Source organism: Biomphalaria glabrata, chromosome 8 (assembly GCF_947242115.1).
Source record: "Biomphalaria glabrata chromosome 8, xgBioGlab47.1, whole genome shotgun sequence".
NCBI classification, from domain to species: Eukaryota; Metazoa; Mollusca; class Gastropoda; family Planorbidae; genus Biomphalaria; species Biomphalaria glabrata.
Genome location: NC_074718.1, coordinates 23,884,568 through 23,905,347, shown reverse-complemented (window position 1 = coordinate 23,905,347; position 20,780 = coordinate 23,884,568). Strand labels below are relative to the sequence as shown.

At 35.9% G+C, this 20,780-nt stretch overlaps 1 protein-coding gene across 2 annotated transcripts in view; it reads left to right on the top strand.

The window, feature by feature from the left end:
• LOC106054562 (glycine receptor subunit alpha-4-like) overlaps positions 1 to 20,780 on the top strand; it is a 171,496-nt gene that overhangs the window by 139,294 nt on the left and 11,422 nt on the right. For both annotated transcript variants that reach the window (XM_056038937.1, XM_056038938.1), the window contains one exon: positions 13,208 to 13,299. In XM_056038937.1, coding sequence (XP_055894912.1) covers positions 13,208 to 13,299 — 92 coding nt within the window. The remainder of the gene's footprint in view (positions 1 to 13,207; positions 13,300 to 20,780) is intronic.

Here is a 20,780-nt window from a genome sequence, read left to right as displayed (position 1 = left end):
AACTATAAGACGGGTGTGAGATGTGGTTTGTCTAGACTGTAGGAGGACTAAGAGACTTTATATTTAATCGCCATGTACAATTACATTTAGAACTAACAGAACACTATAGCAACTCTTCAGATTAGTAGTCTTTATCTGATCGTTCATTTTCGTAATTACAACAATAGCCCAATAGTTTTACGCGAAAGAAGCAATGTAAAACGTTAAGACGTGAGCTGTGGTTTTCTATAGGCCTACTGTTGGAGGGACTTTCTATTCTAATCGCCATGTACAATTACATTGAGAACTGAATGAACGAAAAAGCAACTCTTCGGATCGATAGTCATTACCCGATCGTTCATTTTCGTAATTACAACAATATTCCCAAAATAACTTCGCGTATATATCCTTCCTTAACAAATTATTCATCCGAGCGAAGCTCGGTCACCTGATATTGTTTAATTTAAGACATAATAATCAGATTCATATAGTGTTCTTTCTCCCAATGATAGATCCAAATGCAAAAGGAATTATTTGAATGCATCTATTTATTAATATATCTAAGACTTCACTGTTACAATTTAGTTTCAATATTAATAGAATAAGATTACGTCCTGATTTTTGGGCGTTTGCGCTTCTGACTGTGGTAACAATGATCCCGAGTTCGAATCCTACCCATTTAAAACGTAAACGTTCAGTTCTGATTGTACCGTCACGTATCTTCACCTAATACAAACACGTTCTCTCTCGATTGTGCAAGGTGACTCGTAATCCAACACAACTTCATTCCATCATCTATGGGAAGCCGATACAATAACTTCCGGTCACGTGATCACTGTTGAGACACAATCCCGACTCAATGCTTATACTATCACTGTTTGACCTGGGGCACACATTTTCTTTAAATATCTTAACGTTAACGACACTTTAAATCGACGACCATTTAAAAAAACGCGTCCAAACAAAACAGCTTCTGGTAGACCTTTAGGACACATTATACATTCCAAGCGTATATAGTTCGTCCATCGTGGTTTGATGATGACCACTTTGTCATCCAGGGGGCTGAGGGCTTTGCACTGGAGTTTTGTGCCTCCTCGTGTGGCTGGTGAGACCTATGTTGGCCCGGAATGTTTGGCTGCACACTGGGCAGGTTATTCCAGCTGTCATTGGCCTTGCTTTTCTTCTGTGACGCTTTTCTTTTGCTAGCGCTGATCTCTCGTCCTCAGCAATTTGTGCGCCAGTTTTCACAGCGCGACGCCATGATGCTCTGTCATGTGCTTCTATCTCCCAGGTGGCTGGGTCAATGCTGAACACTTTCAGAGAAGCTTTGAGGGTGTCCCTGAGGCGTTTTCTTTGTCCACCTTGTGAGCGCTTTTAACTAGCCAAGCAAAACAGCTTCTGGTAGACCTTTAGGACACATTGTCCAAATAAAACAGCTTCTGGTAGACCTTTAGGACACATTGTCCAAATAAAACAACTTCTGGTAGACCTTTAGGACACATTGTCCAAATAAAACAGCTTCTGGTAGACCTTTAGGACACATTGTCCAAATAAAACAACTTCTGGTAGACCTTTAGGACACATTGTCCAAATAAAACAGCTTCTGGTAGACCTTTAGGACACATTGTCCAAATAAAACAGCTTCTGGTAGACCTTTAGAACACATTGTCCAAATAAAACAGCTTCTTGTAGATCGCTAGGGCACATTTTTAAATCGTAACAAATTCTGATAGATCTTTAGGGCACATTGTCAAAACCAAATAGCTTCTAGTACATTTGTAGGTCACATTATCTTTAAATATTAAATAAACTCCATCTTAATTTTACCCTATCTCTAGCACGTGCTTCGCTCTAGCAGAATTGAAATATTGAAGCATTTCTCGAGTGAGTTCTTTTCACATTTTTAATTGCTTGGTTATGGTGTAGACAGGTGCCTCCTTTCCCGCTCTGGGGGGCTGAAGAAATCGTGCAACGAGATGGCATGCATGATTAGCTCCCTTCTTTGTTGAACGGTGTCAGAAAAACTATGCCTCAGAGAGGAGGCAGTACAGACATTTTGAAAAGTAGATCAGGTAAAAAATATTCTCCAGGTGTTTTAAATTTACCGAGTAACTGAGAACTTCAATACAATTTTGTTTTACCTTTAATTGTATCATTTAAAAAAAACGTTATATATATATATATATATATATATATATATATATATATATATATATATATATATATATATATATATATATATATATATATATATATATACACACATTTTTCTCTTGTCCTATTGAAGTGAAAGAGTTAAAAAAATATTCTAATTCTTTACTTTCCAATGTTTATTACTCATATGCCCTCTTTTGAACCCACAATAAAGGCCTATATGAATAATTTGTAACGACCCTAAAATTTGCTATATGACATTAAACCGAGTTCAAGAAATGAGATTAAAAACAAGATTACAAAGAGAGTTTGTGTTACACAAACTCAGAGGCGGCCCCCGTCGAAGTCGGATCCCTGTCGGATCTGCATATTCGCAAATAATATTCAAGAGGTGATTTAATTTTGATGTAAAATGTTTTACACGTTTCGGATGTTCCTTCAGAGTTGAAGATAATTACTTCCTAGTCCAAACCTCCCGCAGGACGACGGTGGATGGGAGCGGGCAGGGTTTGAACCCTGGGCCATCCATAAATCTGAACGACAGTCCAGCGCACAAACCGCACGACCAGGCAGCCATCCGATGGTCAAAAGTAATAATGTTTCAAAGATTCATTTGCCGTAAATTTAAATTTAAATTTAATAAAAAAATAGTAGATTAGTTTTAGTATATTAAAACATTACAATATTGATCAAAACGTTTGGAAATGAAAATCTACACTTTTTTTTTACACTTTAAGTTTAGAAATTGAAATTCTACATCTTAATCTAGTCTATTTTAGTCTAAACTAGATCTAGAAATTCTAGATCTAGACTCTAAAATAATTTTAATTAGAATATAAATCCAGATCTAGATATACTGTAATAAAACTCTAGATCTAGTTTAAAAAATCTAGATTAGATCTAAATCAAGATATCATTCCTTTTTTAAACGCGAGTCACATAACGAGGCTTAATAAACATTACTATACCGAGTTCTTTTTTCATTTCATTTGAAGAATTAATTCCATATAACGTCAGAGGGAAAAAAAACACTACGTCACACGGCCTAGCTAGACTAAAAATCGCCTTCATCTATAAGAGCCATTTATCGAGTGTTCATAGACTTTGGTGCACCGAGTGCGTTCTTTAAGCATTTCAATTAAAGAATTCATTCCATATGACGTCAAAGGAAAAAAAACACTACGTCACACGGCCTAGCTAGAATAAAAATCGCCTTCATCATTACGAGCCTTTTATCGAGTGTTCATAGACATTGGTGCACCGAGTGCGTTCTTTTAGCATTTCATTTAAAGAATTCATTCCATATGACGTCAAAGGAAAAAAAAAAACACTACGTCACAAGGCCTAGCTAGACTAAAAATCACCTTTATCAACACGAGCCATTTCTCGAGTGTTCATAGACATTGGTGCACCGAGTGCGTTCTTTTAGCATTTCATTTAAAGAATTCATTCCATGTGACGTCAAAGGAAAAAAAACACTACGTCACATGGCTTAGTTAGACTAAAATATGTTTTCATTAATACAAGCAATTTTTTCGAGGGTTAATAGACATTGGTGCACCGAGTGCGTTCTTTTAACATTACATTTAAAGAGTCCATTCATATGACGTCAAAGAAAAAAAATTCCATTACCTCACAATAGGCTAGTACCGGTACCATAAAAAAAAATGTCTTTATTTACACGAGATATTTAACGAGGGTTCATAGACATTGGTGCACTGAGTTCTAATAGATATTATTTAAAAAGGATCAAAGCCACATTGTTTTTGCGTTTTGTCTGTCAGTCGGTCTGTCCGTTATCTTGATATAAAAAAAACAACTAAAAGTTATTAAAAATTGATTAACCTTTATTTTACGTTTCAAAACATCGCAATAATTTTTAGGTATGAACACAATTGAAAAGTTTATATAATAGATTGTTCCGGATGTTTGTATAAATAGTAAAAGAAAAAGAGAATTTCAGATAAATGTAATACCGTTAATTAAATTTTTTGGATGGTCTCGTATAAAAATTAGATGTACTACAGCCACGTGGAGAGATTTTCATACCTTACTTTGGTGTTTGAATTGTTTTCCTTAAAAATCGGAACATAATATTAACGATAATTAGATTTTTTAATGTTTTAGGTAGAAAGTTAAATGTACTGTAAGAGAGTAGTGAGTTAAAATATTTTTCATAAAAATCCGTAAAAACATTATTTCGTAAATGAGAAGATTATTTGTTTATTAATTAGAAGAGGGAGTTCAAACAATTATTTGGCGTTAGTAGATTTTTAAATAAATTCGGAAATTTCTGGCGACGATTTGTAAGAAACAAAATCCGGAACTTTCTTTATCGATTACAAAACTTCTATGTTATGTTTTACAAGAAAATTAAATGTCTAAAAAGTAATTTTCAGTAATCAATTCTAGTAAATTACTTTTTTTAAAAGCCTTATGCGATTTCAAACAATCATTAGGCATAATTCATGTTTTATAAAACAATATCCGGAACATTTTTACACTTAATGAAATATAAGTCAGTATAGAGATTATGATTTAGCATTAATATGCTATTTACATAAAAAACGGAACAACATATTATTGATAATGTGTTTTTGCAACGTTTAAGCATGGAAATTGAATGTAATATAAGTTAGAAGAGCAAACAAACATTTTTTGGCGTTGATTAGTTTTGCACAAAAAAATCCGGAACAATCAATTTTAGATACTTAAAACTATTGAGATGTTATGGGAGGAACATTAAAGGGTAAATCAGATTTTCAATAGCTTTTAGAGTTCTAGTTTTTTAAATCTAATTGTGACGGACAGACCGACCAACAGACAAAACGCACAAAAATAAGCTTCTTTTATTCGGATGGGGGCACTAAACAAAAAATAAATAAAATCTGATTTTTAAAAAAAAGTTTAAGGAATTGGTTTAGCACCTGATCATTTTGCGACGTTACGCTACTGCACGAAAATCGCTGCATAAAAAGTCCATTTTAAAAAATGTGCGTGATATTTACATACAAAGTGCATTATTAGCCTTTATAAACAAACAGAAATGTTTTCTTTTAATTTTAGCAGCTAGTTGACCAGAAAAAACGTCTTTAACTATTATTTGTATTTGTTGTAAACATTTCCTGAACATTTTAAAAATATATTTGACTTAGTGATACTGAAAATACACAAAAATTGTCCATCTTTGTTAGCATATTGTAACATTGCCTCCCTTACATTTACGTAATTGTTTTAGAATTGGTGTATTTTTATGAAAAAATCGCTTGCATAATTAATTTTATAAATTAAACGGTTTGCTTTTAGAAAACCAAAAGTAGCCGTTGCACCTAAACTTTTCAAGCCGGATTTAATGATGAAATAATATTTTTCATATCTCTTCTAGTTTTCGAGATCTGAGTGTGACAGACGGACACACGGACAGAAGGACATTTTGCACAAACCTAATAGCGGCTTTTTCCCCTTACGGGGGCCGCTAAAAAAAAGGTGTAACCTAATTGTATTTTAAGACTTCGTGCATTGTAGATTTTCACGATAAATAATATCCTATATGTTTGCATTTTTATTTTTTTAAAGCTTGTTATTAAATCAACTATGTATGTCTGTCTGTCTGGTAAAAAGTTTGTACACGTTATTTCTCCCACACCCATTCTCGGATCAAGTTGAAACTTTGCACAATTATTTATTGGCAATACTGACAATGGAAATTAATTCTTCAGTCTTCAGAGATATGACTAAATATTTAGGGATTTTGTCCCCTAAGATAACTGTACACGTTATTTTCTCCCATTCTCATTCTTGGATTAAGTTCAAACTTTAAACAATTATTTATTGTACCTAACAAAGTTGGAATCAATAAAAAAAAACAACAACATTTAGTCAATTAATTATTATGTTTGACATTGAAGAAATAAAATAAAGTCTCTTTATTGAGAGATATTGTTGTAAATGCATAGTTCTTCCCCTTAGATAAACTTTCTGTTTTTTTTTTAAGTATTGTTTATTATGTTTCTTCTTTTACTATCTGGTTTACATTCTTTAAGAGAATGTCATATGGAGAACTGTGAAGGTGGTATTAGGAAATTCCAAGAAAAAGTTGAGAAATTAAAACTGAAGGCTGGGATTTGAAAATAACTAAACAAACATTCTTTAGGCCTCCAAGGTGAAAGATCATTGTTACCACCTAAATAATAAAACTTTGTGAGGCCAGTGAAAAAAACTTCAACATATTCTTTTTCTCTCTTTTCTTTCTTTTCTACTTTGTAGATAGAAAAGTCTGAAACTGTAAGGCATGTTCAACTTTTTTTGTTTTACAAATGCATTTAAAAAGATATCAAGGTAATATTCACCCAGATATTTCTTTTTCTAATCCCAACCCTTTCTCATCTGGTCGAGATGCATTTGATTTTCGAGAAAGCTAAAAGCGTGAAATTGCGCTAATCAAAAACAATTGGTAAAAATATTGGTAATGGCACAGATTTATTATTGTTAATCTAGATCAGATCTATTGCAAATTTAATTATTTGACCGATCCAAATTAATTGATAAAACTACGATTAATTTAAGCTTTGCTTTTCTTATAAATATTTTTACAATGTTTCTTGTTTAAATATTTAGTTGATCAACAAGTTCAATGTTCTGAACACTGGATAAACCAACAAAGTGATTTAGAGTTATCCGCCAAAGATCAGAATTTTCTAAATTAAATTGAACTTCAAAGACGATATTATATATTTGTTAAATCAAGAATGTAATTCTGAATACATAAATGATAGTCACAAAGAGAATATGGTAATCGTAAGGATAACTACAGAATCGTTATGAACAATGTTGTGTGATCATAATAATAATAATAATAAAAATAAGGCTTATCTTCGAGTCCAAACATTAATGAGGAATGCAATATTTTCGTGGCTTCGCCATCCCAGCTGTGACCTACATATTTTGCCACATCCAGGCCAAGCATAAGCATTGTGTGATAATCAAGATTCAAACTGTATGGTGATCAAGCTTACGGCTGCATTCTTATCAAGATATGAAAGTAATGATAATAAAAACAAAAGTATATTATGAAAATCGTTACGTAAACTAATAGCCTTGTTTGTTTTCTTTTGTATCTATAAATATATTCAAATTGATCCTCCATACTTGACTAAACTGAGTTGTGTAGGCTGTACAAAACCCTCGTAAAATGTATAGCGAAACGTACATGCTTATAGTATGCTTACTGCGCTGTACTCCAATCTCTTTTGTACACCAGTGGGGGAAAGGAGTGTCTGGGGGGGGGGGGGGTTCCAAGCTGCCTTTAGGCGACAAACACAACACTCGACATACACAACACTGCTCGAGACGAGATTTGAACTCGAGCCCCATTGATAGGCGGCCATTACCACTCACACATACATGCCATCAACGTGTTCTCTTTGAACTACTCCTAATGTCTTGCTCAAAATTTCTCTCCTTCTTATCTTATCTTATATAATACAGACGTTACTTCAAAAAAGAAGATGATTACGTCCCACGCGTCATGCATTTAGTCATACATATTAACCAATGACTTAAATTCTGCCAAGTCACTGGTTTTCCTGGCTAGCTCAGGCAACCCATTCCATGCTCTAATAGCACTAGGGAAGAAGGAGTATTTGTACTAATTTGTCCTAGCATATGGGACGAGGAATGTGCCTTTATCTTTGTGTCTTTCAGAGTATTTTATTAAATTTTGTTTTTGTATTTGAATATTATGGTTCAGTGTTTTATGTATAATTGCTACTTTACCTTTGAGTCTTCTGTCCTGAAGGCTTTCTAAATTTAGTGATTTTACTAAAGGTGTTACTCTAGTCAAATGTGAATATTCGTTTGTTATGAATCTCACTGCTCTATTTTGTGTCTGTTCTAGTTTCTTAATGTTTTCTTGAGTTGAGGGGTTCCAAACAGAGGATGCATATTCTATAATTGGCCTAACCAAGTTAAACCAAGGTTAAATTACATTTTAGTTTTATGTTCTTATTTGATTTGTAGAAATGTCTTTTAATAAACCCTAATGTTTTGTTTGATTTTTTGATAGCTTCATCAATATGTGGATTCCATGACAGTTTTTCATTTATTATAACACATAGGTATTTTGCATTTTTAGTCTGTGTTACTGGTTTACCATGAATAAGATAAGTGGAATTAATTTGTTTTAGTTAATAACTGACATTTTCCTGGGTGGAAAGACATGCTCCAATTTGATTCCCATTTTTGTAATTCATCTAATTCTCTTTGTAAAATTTATTTATCTTGTTTTGTTTTAAGTGTTCTATATATTATGCAATCGTTTGCAAATAATCTGACTTTTGTTCCTGAAGTAATGCAATTCGGTATATCATTTATGTAAATTAAAAATAGTAGTGGACCTAAGACTGTTCCTTGATGTACACCTGAGTTTACTGTTATTGGTGTTGATTTAGAGCCATTTATTATTACAGTTTGTTCTCTCCCTATCAGATAATGTTTAATCCACTGATGCAATGGACAATCAATGCCAAAATATTTTAATTTTTTAAGCAAACTATGGTGGTGAACTTTGTCAAAAGCCTTGGGAAAATCTTGTAAGATAGCATCTATTTGCTCACTATCATCTAAAATCTAAACCTATTTGAAAAATCATCAATTACTCCTATTTTGTTTCACATGATCTATATTTCCTAAAGCCGAGTAAGGACATTATGTTTGTCTAAGTGGTTTATGATGTTGCTACATATTATGTGTTCTAGGATTTTACATGTGATGCTGGTAAGTGATACTGGTCTGTAGTTTCCTGGGTGAGATTTTTCTCCTTTTTTAAAGAGGAGGTGACATTAACTTCTTTCCAGTTCCTTGGTACTCTGCCCTGGTTGAGAGATGCATAAAAAAGTATTTTTAACACTGGTGCTAGCTCATTGCTTAGTTCTTTGAGTAATCTAGCTGGAATACCATCAGGTTCAGACGCTTTATTCGGTTTGATGTTTGCTAATAGTTTTTGGATTTCCTTTTCTTGTACTACTATATCTCCTATGTTGTCTAGTTGGTTCAAATTCAGTAATATGTCTTTGTCTCCTGGGGCTGAGAATGCTGATACTAAGTATTTGTTTAGGATGTTTGCATTAGTTTCATTATCATTATGTGTTAAGTTGTCTTCTCCTTTTAATGGCGCTATGTCTGTTGTTTCCATTTTCTTAGACTTAATGTAGGACCATAGGTTTTTGTTGTTATCTTTAGATATTACATTGTTTATGTATTCACTCTGCAGCTGTCTGCTTACTTTTTGGGTTAGGTGTATAAATTATTTATAATTTTTATATACTTTTTATAAACTCTTTCTGCCTTAGTTTCTTTAAATTTTCTATATAACTTCTTTAATCTACTATTTATTCTGTATGAAGTATACTTACTTGGTATATGATTTTCTATAATGTTTTTAAGATAGTTTTTAATGAAATTCCAGAGGTCATCGACTGGTTGGTTAATGTCTTTTTCTGATAAGAATGTTTGTTGAAAGTTTAATGCAGCTTCGTGTTGTTGTGTTAGGTTGCATTTATTCCCCATTTATTTCCCCAGTCCCATTCCCAAATTCACTAGAAATTTCATGTCTTCTTTTGTTTTCAGCTCTAGATCTGTTACTTGCAGAACAGAAAACAAACAACTCCTTACTGCTTGACACACAAACAACAAAATAGAGATATAAATAAACATACACAGAGGAAATCCTTTTGGGTGAGAGAAGTGGGCACGAAAGTGTTATAGCAATTAGAATATGAAAAGCATTAAGCAGAATGATCAATGTTCTCACTTGGTTTTGAACAGAGACCCCTTGTGAGCGCACACAAAGAAATAATAAAGCTAATTCCTTCGCTGCAGGACGAGGAGAAGGGGAAATGGTGGAGGTGCCGCGAGAACAATGAAAGACACGTGTGCATTGGTTGTCTGTGTTTCAGCGGGGAGGGGGCGTCTTTCTGTGTATGCTGTCCGTCTGTAACGATTAAACAGCAAAAAAAAATTAGAATAAATTAGAAAATTAAAAATGCTATTTTATGATAATATAATGATGCAAGTTTCTTATGACCGATTATTAGGGCCTGATTTACCTATAGGCAACACGAGCTCTAGTTATCGCCCTTCAGAAATATATGGCAATGACATATAATATCTTAACTTAGCAAAGGCCCCAAAAGGGCATTATATCTCAAAAAGCCTGAGTCCTTTTCAAGTCTATAATACGAGAAACGATCAATTGATATTTTTTGTAACAAACCTTTCACTTGACATGACTACAGCTCATTCTGTCCAGCCTCTCTTGGTCTTAAATTTGTGTTTTAAAACATTTGAATTACTACTAGGATTCAAACCCACGCAAAAAAAAGTTGACGCAAACATCTAGATCTAAAACTCTAAATTCTAAATCTAGATCTAGATTTCTGAGAACGAAAATCCCGGCTATCAGTTTTTTTTTATTAGAACTGGGGGATCTGAATGTAAATTTAATAATTCATTTTGACAGCAGTTATGTCTGCGCGAAGACATAGTTATAATAATAAATAGTTGTACAATTAGTATTAGTATAGTAATAGTCTAGTAGTGTAATAGAAATAATAAATAGTAGACTTAGAACTAAAACAAATGTGTAGATCAAAATAAAAAAAAAGCAACAACATTTGAATGTGAATTTTACAAAATAAATTAATTAATAGAAAAAAAATGTTTTAAAATGATTCATTAATGAGTTGTAACTGCCTTGTACCGGAGCTTATGGTGCGCACTAGCGCACTAATCAACGCTAGACAAAAGCACACTTGTTGATAGAGAGACTTTGACATCCGCCTGAAGAAATATCCGTCCCTCGTGCTGCATGAGAACTGGCATATAGACCTGGAACCACACTGTCGCTGGAAGACGTAGCGTTGGTCTAGCACGCCAGGTAGATGTTTCACAGACAGGACTGATAGGACTAGACTCCGTGTGTGAAAACTTGAAATCACCGTTAGAGATTTCGTCATTCCAATAACATTAAGACTAAGATTAATTAATCCTTATTAAAAAGTAAACGCGATTACAAGGACTTCTTTCTCAATTTAAAGACACAACGTTCGACAAAGGACAGACGCAAAGCACAATATTTTCCTGTTAACCCTCGTTGATTTGCCTCAACAAGGATTTATTATGCGAGTGTCTCGTGTGTGACCTTAGTTGCCCAGTTGTTGTTGTTGTTTGTTTGTTTTTTAGTTCATTCGTGACCCCAGATATTTTATAAATAAATATGTATCTCCAGTGTGTCAGAGTTTGTGTCATAAAGACTTGCACACCCTGAAGTCTTTCATTCCAAATACTGTTTTTAATGGAATAACGGTTTACATATTGAACTTCTAAACAATTTAACGGTTCGCTTTCAGAAAACAACAAGTAGTCGTTTCATCAGATATTTGCAAACTCCATAATATTGTAAAATTATATTTTCAACAGCGCTTCTGATTTTTAGCGGCCCCCGAAAGGGGAAAAGACGCTATTAGTTTTGTGTGGAATGTCTGTTCGTCCGTCTGTCCGTCCGTCCCGTTTAGATCTCGCAAACTAGAAAAGATAGTGAAAATCCGACAGCATAAGAGAAAAATCTATTAAGTATACATATAAGTTGGACATAATTTAAAACAACAATTAATAAGTAATTTTTCATATTATCGTGTGAACTTTTGGACATCCAGAACATCTTGTTCTTGAGGAATAAGAGATTTACAAAACAATTAGAGCAATTATATGTTCATTATAAGACATCAGTTAGGCCAGTTCACATCTAACTTCACATTCACTTTCACCTATCCTTTGGTCTGTGGACCGCTGGGGCACCACACAAGATCCATTCTGAAAATATTAAAACCTGCCTTTTTTACCTGCCTAGGTGGACTACTTAGGAGCCGATTTTGAGTTTTGTGAAACGCGCCTTCGTGCGGACCAGTTTGAAAGAAGAAACATTCGCATTTCAGTTCACTTTTTACATATTGATTTTTGTTAGTCAATCATAGATCTAGACATTAACTCCAGTCTTTTTATTGAACGAAAGAAAGTTACGCACCAAAAAAATGTTAATGGTGCTTAAGCGAAATAAAAATTATTTTTTTTTACTTTTGATATGTAAATGTCAGCTTTCAAATACATAATTAGTAAAAATTGCGAATAAAAAAATCATCATCATCATATTTAAAATAGCTTATTTGTCCTAGGCTGAAGTTCAGAAAGAATATGTTACATTTTGCATCTTATTGTTCACGACAAGAGGGAGAATTGGTGATTTATGAGTGGTCAGGACCAGGCATTTTAGATTATATCAAATTAAAACCAGTTTATTGTATACGCACAGACCAGACAAATTGAATAGCTGCTTAAAAAAAGCATTTCATGGTCCTGCGCGATTGTTTCTTTCAGTGATCAAGTCATTCCTCATGACTTACCTGTGGCTCACCTGCCAGAAAGTCATTCCTCATGACTTACCTGTGGCTCACCTGCCAGAAAGTCATTCCTCATGACTTACCTGTGGCTCACCTGCCAGAAAGTCATTCCTCATGACTTACCTGTGGCTCACCTGCCAGAAAGTCATTCCTCATGACTTACCTGTGGCTCACCTGCCAGAAAGTCATTCCTCATGACTTACCTGTGGCTCACCTGCCAGGTGATTACAGTCATTGTCAAGTTACGAAAAGTTGATTATCAATTAAAATTTTTAAAAAATTGCATTAATAAAATGGGAAATATATTTTAGTTGCAAGTACAGAAGGTACTTCATTGTGCTGTTCACACTACACCTTAAGTGAACTTAATTCGTTATAACATAATGAAAACTTATTTACTAAACAAGGTTGCTTTCCTTGCTATTGAAGCAAGTTCACCCCTGTTAGGCTGTAGCCAAAGTCAAGAGTTCTCTTTTGTTTTTTTTTTCCTTATGCATGATAATTTTAGCCTTAAGAACAAGGTACTACACATAGCTTTGAATGTTTTATAGCATGAGTAATACAAAAAAAGTTGTATGTATTTTTTAAATCGGGCACTTTTTTTTTTTTTTAATTTCCAGGCTCAAGAAATCAGAGATCTTGACAAATATAGTACGCTTAGCCCAAGATACGTATGATGACCTGAAGACTACGCCCCCACTATATGACGAAAGTAGGTAGTTGCAGTGCTACTTTTCTACGGGTGTGGCTTATCGTCACTGAGTGTCTCGAAAACCTTTTTGTCATAGGACTTAAGTCTCTAGGCATGTAGGCACGACTGGATATAGGCTTAATCAGGGCAATATGAGGCATGGTTCAGATGGTATATGAGGCATGGCTCAGATGGTATATGAGGCATGGTTCAGATGTTATATAAGGGTTCAGATGGTATATGAGGCATGGTTCAGATATTATATGAGGCATGGTTCAGATATTATATGAGGCATGGTTCAGATGTTATATGAGGGTTCAGATATTATATGAGGCATGGTTCAGATATTATATGAGGCATGGTTCAGATGGTATATGAGGATTCAGATATTATATGAGGCATGGTTCAGATGGTATATGAGGGTTCAGATATTATATGAGGCATGGTTCAGATGGTATATGAGGGTTCAGATATTATATGAGGCATGGTTCAGATAGTATATGAGGGTTCAGATATTATATGAGGCATGGTTCAGATGGTATATAAGGGTTCAGATATTATATGAGGCATGGTTCAGATGGTATATGAGGGTTCAGATATTATATGAGGCATGGTTCAGATATTATATGAGGCATGGTTCAGGTGGTATATAAGGGTTCAGATATTATATGAGGCATGGTTCAGATATTATATGAGGCATGGTTCAGATGGTATATGAGTGTTCAGATATTATATGAGGCATGGTTCAGAAGGTATATGAGGCATGGTTCAGATGTTATATGAGGCATGGTTCAGATGGTACATGAGGCATGGCTCAGATGTTATATGAGGCATGGTTCAGATGTTATATGAGGCATGGTTCAGATGGTATATGAGGCATGGCTCAGATGTTATATGAGGCATGGTTCAGGTGAAATATGAGGCATGGTTAAGATATTATATGAGGCATGGTTCAGATATTATATGAGGCATGGTTCAGATATTATATGAGGCATGGTTCAGATGGTATATGAGGCATGGTTCAGATGTTATATGAGGCATGGTTCAGATGGTATATGAGGCATGGCTCAGATGTTATATGAGGCATGGTTCAGATGTTATATGAGGCATGGTTCAGATGGTATATGAGGCATGGCTCAGATGTTATATGAGGCATGGTTCAGGTGGTATATGAGGCATGGTTAAGATATTATATGAGGCATGGTTCAGATATTATATGAGGCATGGTTCAGATATTATATGAGGCATGGTTCAGATGGTATATGAGGCATGGTTAAGATATTATATGAGGCATGGTTCAGATATTATATGAGGCATGGTTCAGATATTATATGAGGCATGGTTCAGATGGTATATGAGGGTTCAGATGGTATATGAGGGTTCAGATATTATATGAGGCATGGTTCAGATGGTATATGAGGGTTCAGATGGTATATGAGGGTTCAGATATTATATGAGGCATGGTTCAGATGGTATATGAGGGTTCAGATGGTATATGAGGCATGGTTCAGATGGTATATGAGGCATGGTTCAGATGGTATATGAGGGTTCAGATGGTATGTGAGGCATGGTTCAGATGGTATATGAGGCATGGTTCAGATGGTATATGAGGGTTCAGATGGTATATGAGGCATGGTTCAGATGGTATATGAGGCATGGTTCAGATGGTATATGAGGGTTCAGATGGTATGTGAGGCATGGTTAAGATGGTTTATGAGGCATGGTTCAGATGGTATATGAGGCATGGTTCAGATGGTATATGAGGCATGGTTCAGATGGTATATGAGGCATGGTTCAGATGGTATATGAGGCATGGTTCAGATGGTATATGAGGATTCAGATGGTATATGAGAGTTCAGATGGTATATGAGGCATGGTTTAGATGGTATATGAGGGTTCAGATGGTATATGAGGCATGGTTCAGATGGTATATGAGGCATGGTTCAGATGGTATATGAGGCATGGTTCAGATGGTATATGAGGGTTCAGATGGTATATGAGGCATGGTTTAGATGGTATATGAGGGTTCAGATGGTATATGAGGCATGGTTCAGATGGTATATGAGGGTTCAGATGGTATATGAAGGTTCAGATGGTATATGAGGCATGGTTCAGATGTTATATGAGGCATGGTTCAGATATTATATGAGGCATGGTTCAGATATTATATGAGGCATGGTTCAGGTGTTATATGAGGCATGGTTCAGATGGTATATGAGGCATGGTTCAGATGTTATATGAGGCATGGTTCAGATGGTATATGAGGCATGGCTCAGATGTTATATGAGGCATGGTTCAGGTGGAATATGAGGCATGGTTAAGATATTATATGAGGCATGGTTCAGATATTATATGAGGCATGGTTCAGATATTATATGAGGCATGGTTCAGAAGTATATGAGGGTTCAGATTTTATATGAGGGATCAGATATTATATGAGGCATGGTTCAGATGGTATATGAGGGTTCAGATGGTATATGAGGGTTCAGATGGTATATGAGGGTTCAGATGGTATATGAGGCATGGTTCAGGTGGTATATGAGGCATGGTTCAGATGGTATATGAGGGTTCAGATATTATATGAGGCATGGTTCAGATGGTATATGAGGGTTCAGATATTATATGAGTCATGGTTCAGATGGTATATGAGGCATGGTTCAGATGGTATATGAGGGTTCAGATGGTATATGAGGCATGGTTTAGATGGTATATGAGGGTTCAGATGGTATATGAGGCATGGTTCAGATGGTATATGAGGCATGGTTCAGATGGTATATGAGGGTTCAAATGGTATATGAGGCATGGTTCAGATGGTATATGAGGCATGGCTCAGATGTTATATGAGGCATGGCTCAGATGGTATATGAGGCATGGTTCAGATGGTATATGAGGCATGGTTCAGATGTTATATGAGGCATGGTTCAGGTGTTATATGAGGCATGGTTCAGATGGTATATGAAGCATGGTTCAGATGTTATATGAGGCATGGTTCAGATGGTATATTAGGCATGGCTCAGATGTTATATGAGGCATGGTTCAGATATTATATGAGGCATGGTTCAGGTGGTATATAAGGCATGGCTCAGATGTTATATGAGGCATGGCTCAGATGTTATATGAGGCATGGTTCAGATGGTATATGAGGCATGGTTCAGATGTTATATGAGGCATGGTTCAGGTGTTATATGAGGCATGGTTCAGATGGTATATGAAGCATGGTTCAGATGTTATATGAGGCATGGTTCAGATGGTATATTAGGCATGGCTCAGATGTTATATGAGGCATGGTTCAGATATTATATGAGGCATGGTTCAGGTAGTATATGAGGCATGGCTCAGATGTTATATGAGGCATGGCTCAGATGGTATATGAGGCATGGTTCAGATGGTATATGAGGCATGGCTCAGATGTTATATGAGGCATGGTTCAGATGTTATATGAGGCATGGTTCAGATGGTATATGAGGCATGGCTCAGATGTTATATGAGGCATGGTTCAGATGGTATATGAGGCATGGCTCAGATGTTATATGAGGCATGGTTCAGATATTATATGAGGCATGGTTCAGGTGGTATATGAGGCATGGTTCAGATGTTATATAAGGCATGGTTGAGATATTATATGAGGCATGGTTCATGTGGTATATGAGGCATGGTTCAGATAGTATATGAGGCATGGTTCAGATATTATATGAGGGATGGTTCAGATATTATATGAGGCATGGTTCAGATATTATATGAGGCATGGTTCAGGTGGTATATGAGGCATGGTTCAGATGTTATATGAGGCATGGTTCAGATATTATATGAGGCATGGTTCAGGTGGTATATGAGGCATGGTTCAGATAGTATATGAGGCATGGTTCAGATATTATATGAGGCATGGTTTAGATATTATATGAGGCATGGTTCAGATATTATATGAGGCATGGTTCAGATGTTATATGAGGCATGGTTCAGATATTATATGAGGCATGGTTCAGATGGTATATGAGGCATGGCTCAGATGTTATATGAGGCATGGTTCAGATGTTATATGAGGCATGGTTCAGATGTTATATGAGGGTTCAGATGGTATATGAGGCATGGTTCAGATATTATATGAGGCATGGTTCAGATGTTATATGAGGCATGGTTCAGATGTTACATGAGGCATGGTTCAGATGGTATATGAGGGTTCAGATGGTATATGAGGCATGGTTCAGATATTATATGAGGCATGGTTCAGATGTTATATAAGGCATGGTTCAGATGTAATATGAGGCATGGTTCAGATGTTATATGAGAGATGGTTCAGATGGTATATGAGGCTAGGTTCAGATGTTATATGAGGCATGGTTCAGATGGTATATGAGGCATGGCTCAGATGTTATATGAGGCATGGCTCAGATGGTCTATGAGGCATGGTTCAGATGGTATATGAGGCATGATTCAGATGTTATATGAGGCATGGTTCAGGTGTTATATGAGGCATGGTTCAGATGGTATATGAAGCATGGTTCAGATGTTATATGAGGCATGGTTCAGATGGTATCTGAGGCATGGCTCAGATGTTATATGAGGCATGGTTCAGATATTATATGAGGCATGGTTCAGGTGGTATATGAGGCATGGCTCAGATGTTATATGAGGCATGGCTCAGATGGTATATGAGGCATGGTTCAGATGGTATATGAGGCATGGTTCAGATGTTATATGAGGCATGGTTCAGGTGTTATATGAGGCATGGTTCAGATGGTATATGAAGCATGGTTTAGATGTTATATGAGGCATGGTTCAGATGGTATATGAGGCATGGCTCAGATGTTATATGAGGCATGGTTCAGATATTATATGAGGCATGGTTCAGGTGGTATATGAGGCATGGTTAAGATGTTATATAAGGCATGGTTGAGATATTATATGAGGCATGGTTCATGTGGTATATGAGGCATGGTTCAGATAGTATATGAGGCATGGTTCAGATATTATATGAGGCATGGTTCAGATATTATATGAGGCATGGTTCAGATATTATATGAGGCATGGTTCAGGTGGTATATGATGCATGGTTCAGATGTTATATGAGGCATGGTTCAGATATTATATGAGGCATGGTTCAGGTGGTATATGAGGCATGGTTCAGATAGTATATGAGGCATGGTTCAGATATTATATGAGGCATGGTTCAGATATTATATGAGGCATGGTTCAGATGTTATATGAGGCATGGTTCAGATATTATATGAGGCATGGTTCAGATGTTATATGAGGCATGGTTCAGGTGGTATATGAGGCATGGTTCAGATAGTATATGAGGCATGGTTCAGATATTATATGAGGCATGGTTCAGATATTATATGAGGCATGGTTCAGATGTTATATGAGGCATGGTTCAGATATTATATGAGGCATGGTTCAGATGTTATATGAGGCATGGCTCTGATGTTATATGAGGCATGGTTCAGATATTATATGAGGCATGGTTCACATATTATATGAGGCATGGTTCAGATATTATATGAGGCATGGTTCAGGTGGTATATGAGGCATGGTTCAGATAGTATATGAGGCATGGTTCAGATATTATATGAGGCATGGTTCAGATATTATATGAGGCATGGTTCAGATGTTATATGAGGCATGGTTCAGATATTATATGAGGCATGGTTCAGATGTTATATGAGGCATGGCTCTGATGTTATATGAGGCATGGTTCAGATATTATATGAGGCATGGTTCACATATTATATGAGGCATGGTTCAGATATTATATGAGGCATGGTTCAGATGTTATATGAGGCATGGTTCAGATGGTATATGAGGCATGGTTCAGATGTTATATGAGGCATGGTTCAGGTGTTATATGAGGCATGGTCCAGATGGTATATGAGGCATGGTTCAGATGTTATTTGAGGCATGGTTCAGATGGTATATGAGGCATGGCTCAGATGTTATATGAGGCATGGTTCAGGTGGTATATGAGGCATGGTTAAGATATTATATGAGGCATGGTTCAGATATTATATGAGGCATGGTTCAGATATTATATGAGGCATGGTTCAGATGGTATATGAGGGTTCAGATGGTATATGAGGGTTCAGATATTATATGAGGCATGGTTCAGATGGTATATGAGGGTTCAGATGGTATATGAGGGTTCAGATATTATATGAGGCATGGTTCAGATGGTATATGAGGGTTCAGATGGTATATGAGGCATGGTTCAGATAGTATATGAGGCATGGTTCAGATGGTATATGAGGGTTCAGATGGTATGTGAGGCATGGTTCAGATGGTATATGAGGCATGGTTCAGATGGTATATGAGGCATGGTTCAGATGGTATATGAGGCATGGTTCAGATGGTATATGAGGCATGGTTCAGATGGTATATGAGGCATGGTTCAGATGGTATATGAGGGTTCAGATGGTATATGAGGCATGGTTTAGATGGTATATGAGGGTTCAGATGGTATATGAGGCATGGTTCAGATGGTATATGAGGCATGGTTCAGATGGTATATGAGGCATGGTTCAGATGGTATATGAGGGTTCAGATGGTATATGAGGCATGGTTTAGATGGTATATGAGGGTTCAGATGGTATATGAGGCATGGTTCAGATGGTATATGAGGGTTCAGATGGTATATGGGGGTTCAGATGGTATATGAGGCATGGTTCAGATGGTATATGAGGGTTCAGATGGTATATGAGGCATGGTTCAGATATTATATGAGGCATGGTTCAGATATTATATGAGGCATGGTTCAGATATTATATGAGGCATGGTTCAGATGGTATATGAGGGTTCAGATGGTATATGAGGGTTCAGATATTATATGAGGCATGGTTCAGATGGTATATGAGGCATGGTTCAGATATTATATGAAGCTTGGTTCAGATATTATATGAGGCATGGCTCAGATGTTGTATGAGGCATGGTTCAGATATTATATGAGGCATGGTTCAGATATTATATGAGGCATGGTTCAGATATTATATGAGGCATGGTTCAGATATTATATGAGGCATGGTTCAGATGGTATATGAGGGTTCAGATGGTATATGAGGGTTCAGATATTATATGAGGCATGGTTCAGATATGATATGAGGCATGGTTCAGATGTTATATGAGGCATGGCTCAGATGTTATATGAGGCATGGTTCAGATATTATATGAAGCATGGTTCAGATATTATATGAGGCATGGTTCAGATATTAAATGAGGCATGGTTCAGATATTATTTTAGGCATGGTTCAGATATTATATGAGGCATGGTTCAGATGGTATATGAGGCATGGTTCAGATATTATACTATGTCAATGGCAAAAATAATCTGTAAATACATACTGAGTTAAACTGATATGCAATCAAAAGATAGATAGATATTAAAATAATACTTTATTAAAAATTAGTATTATTCATAACAAACTCGGACAATGTCTGGGCCCCCCAAGAAGTGGGACGGTAAACTATACACACATATCCTGAACTGCATAGAGGCAGTTTTAAAAAAAATC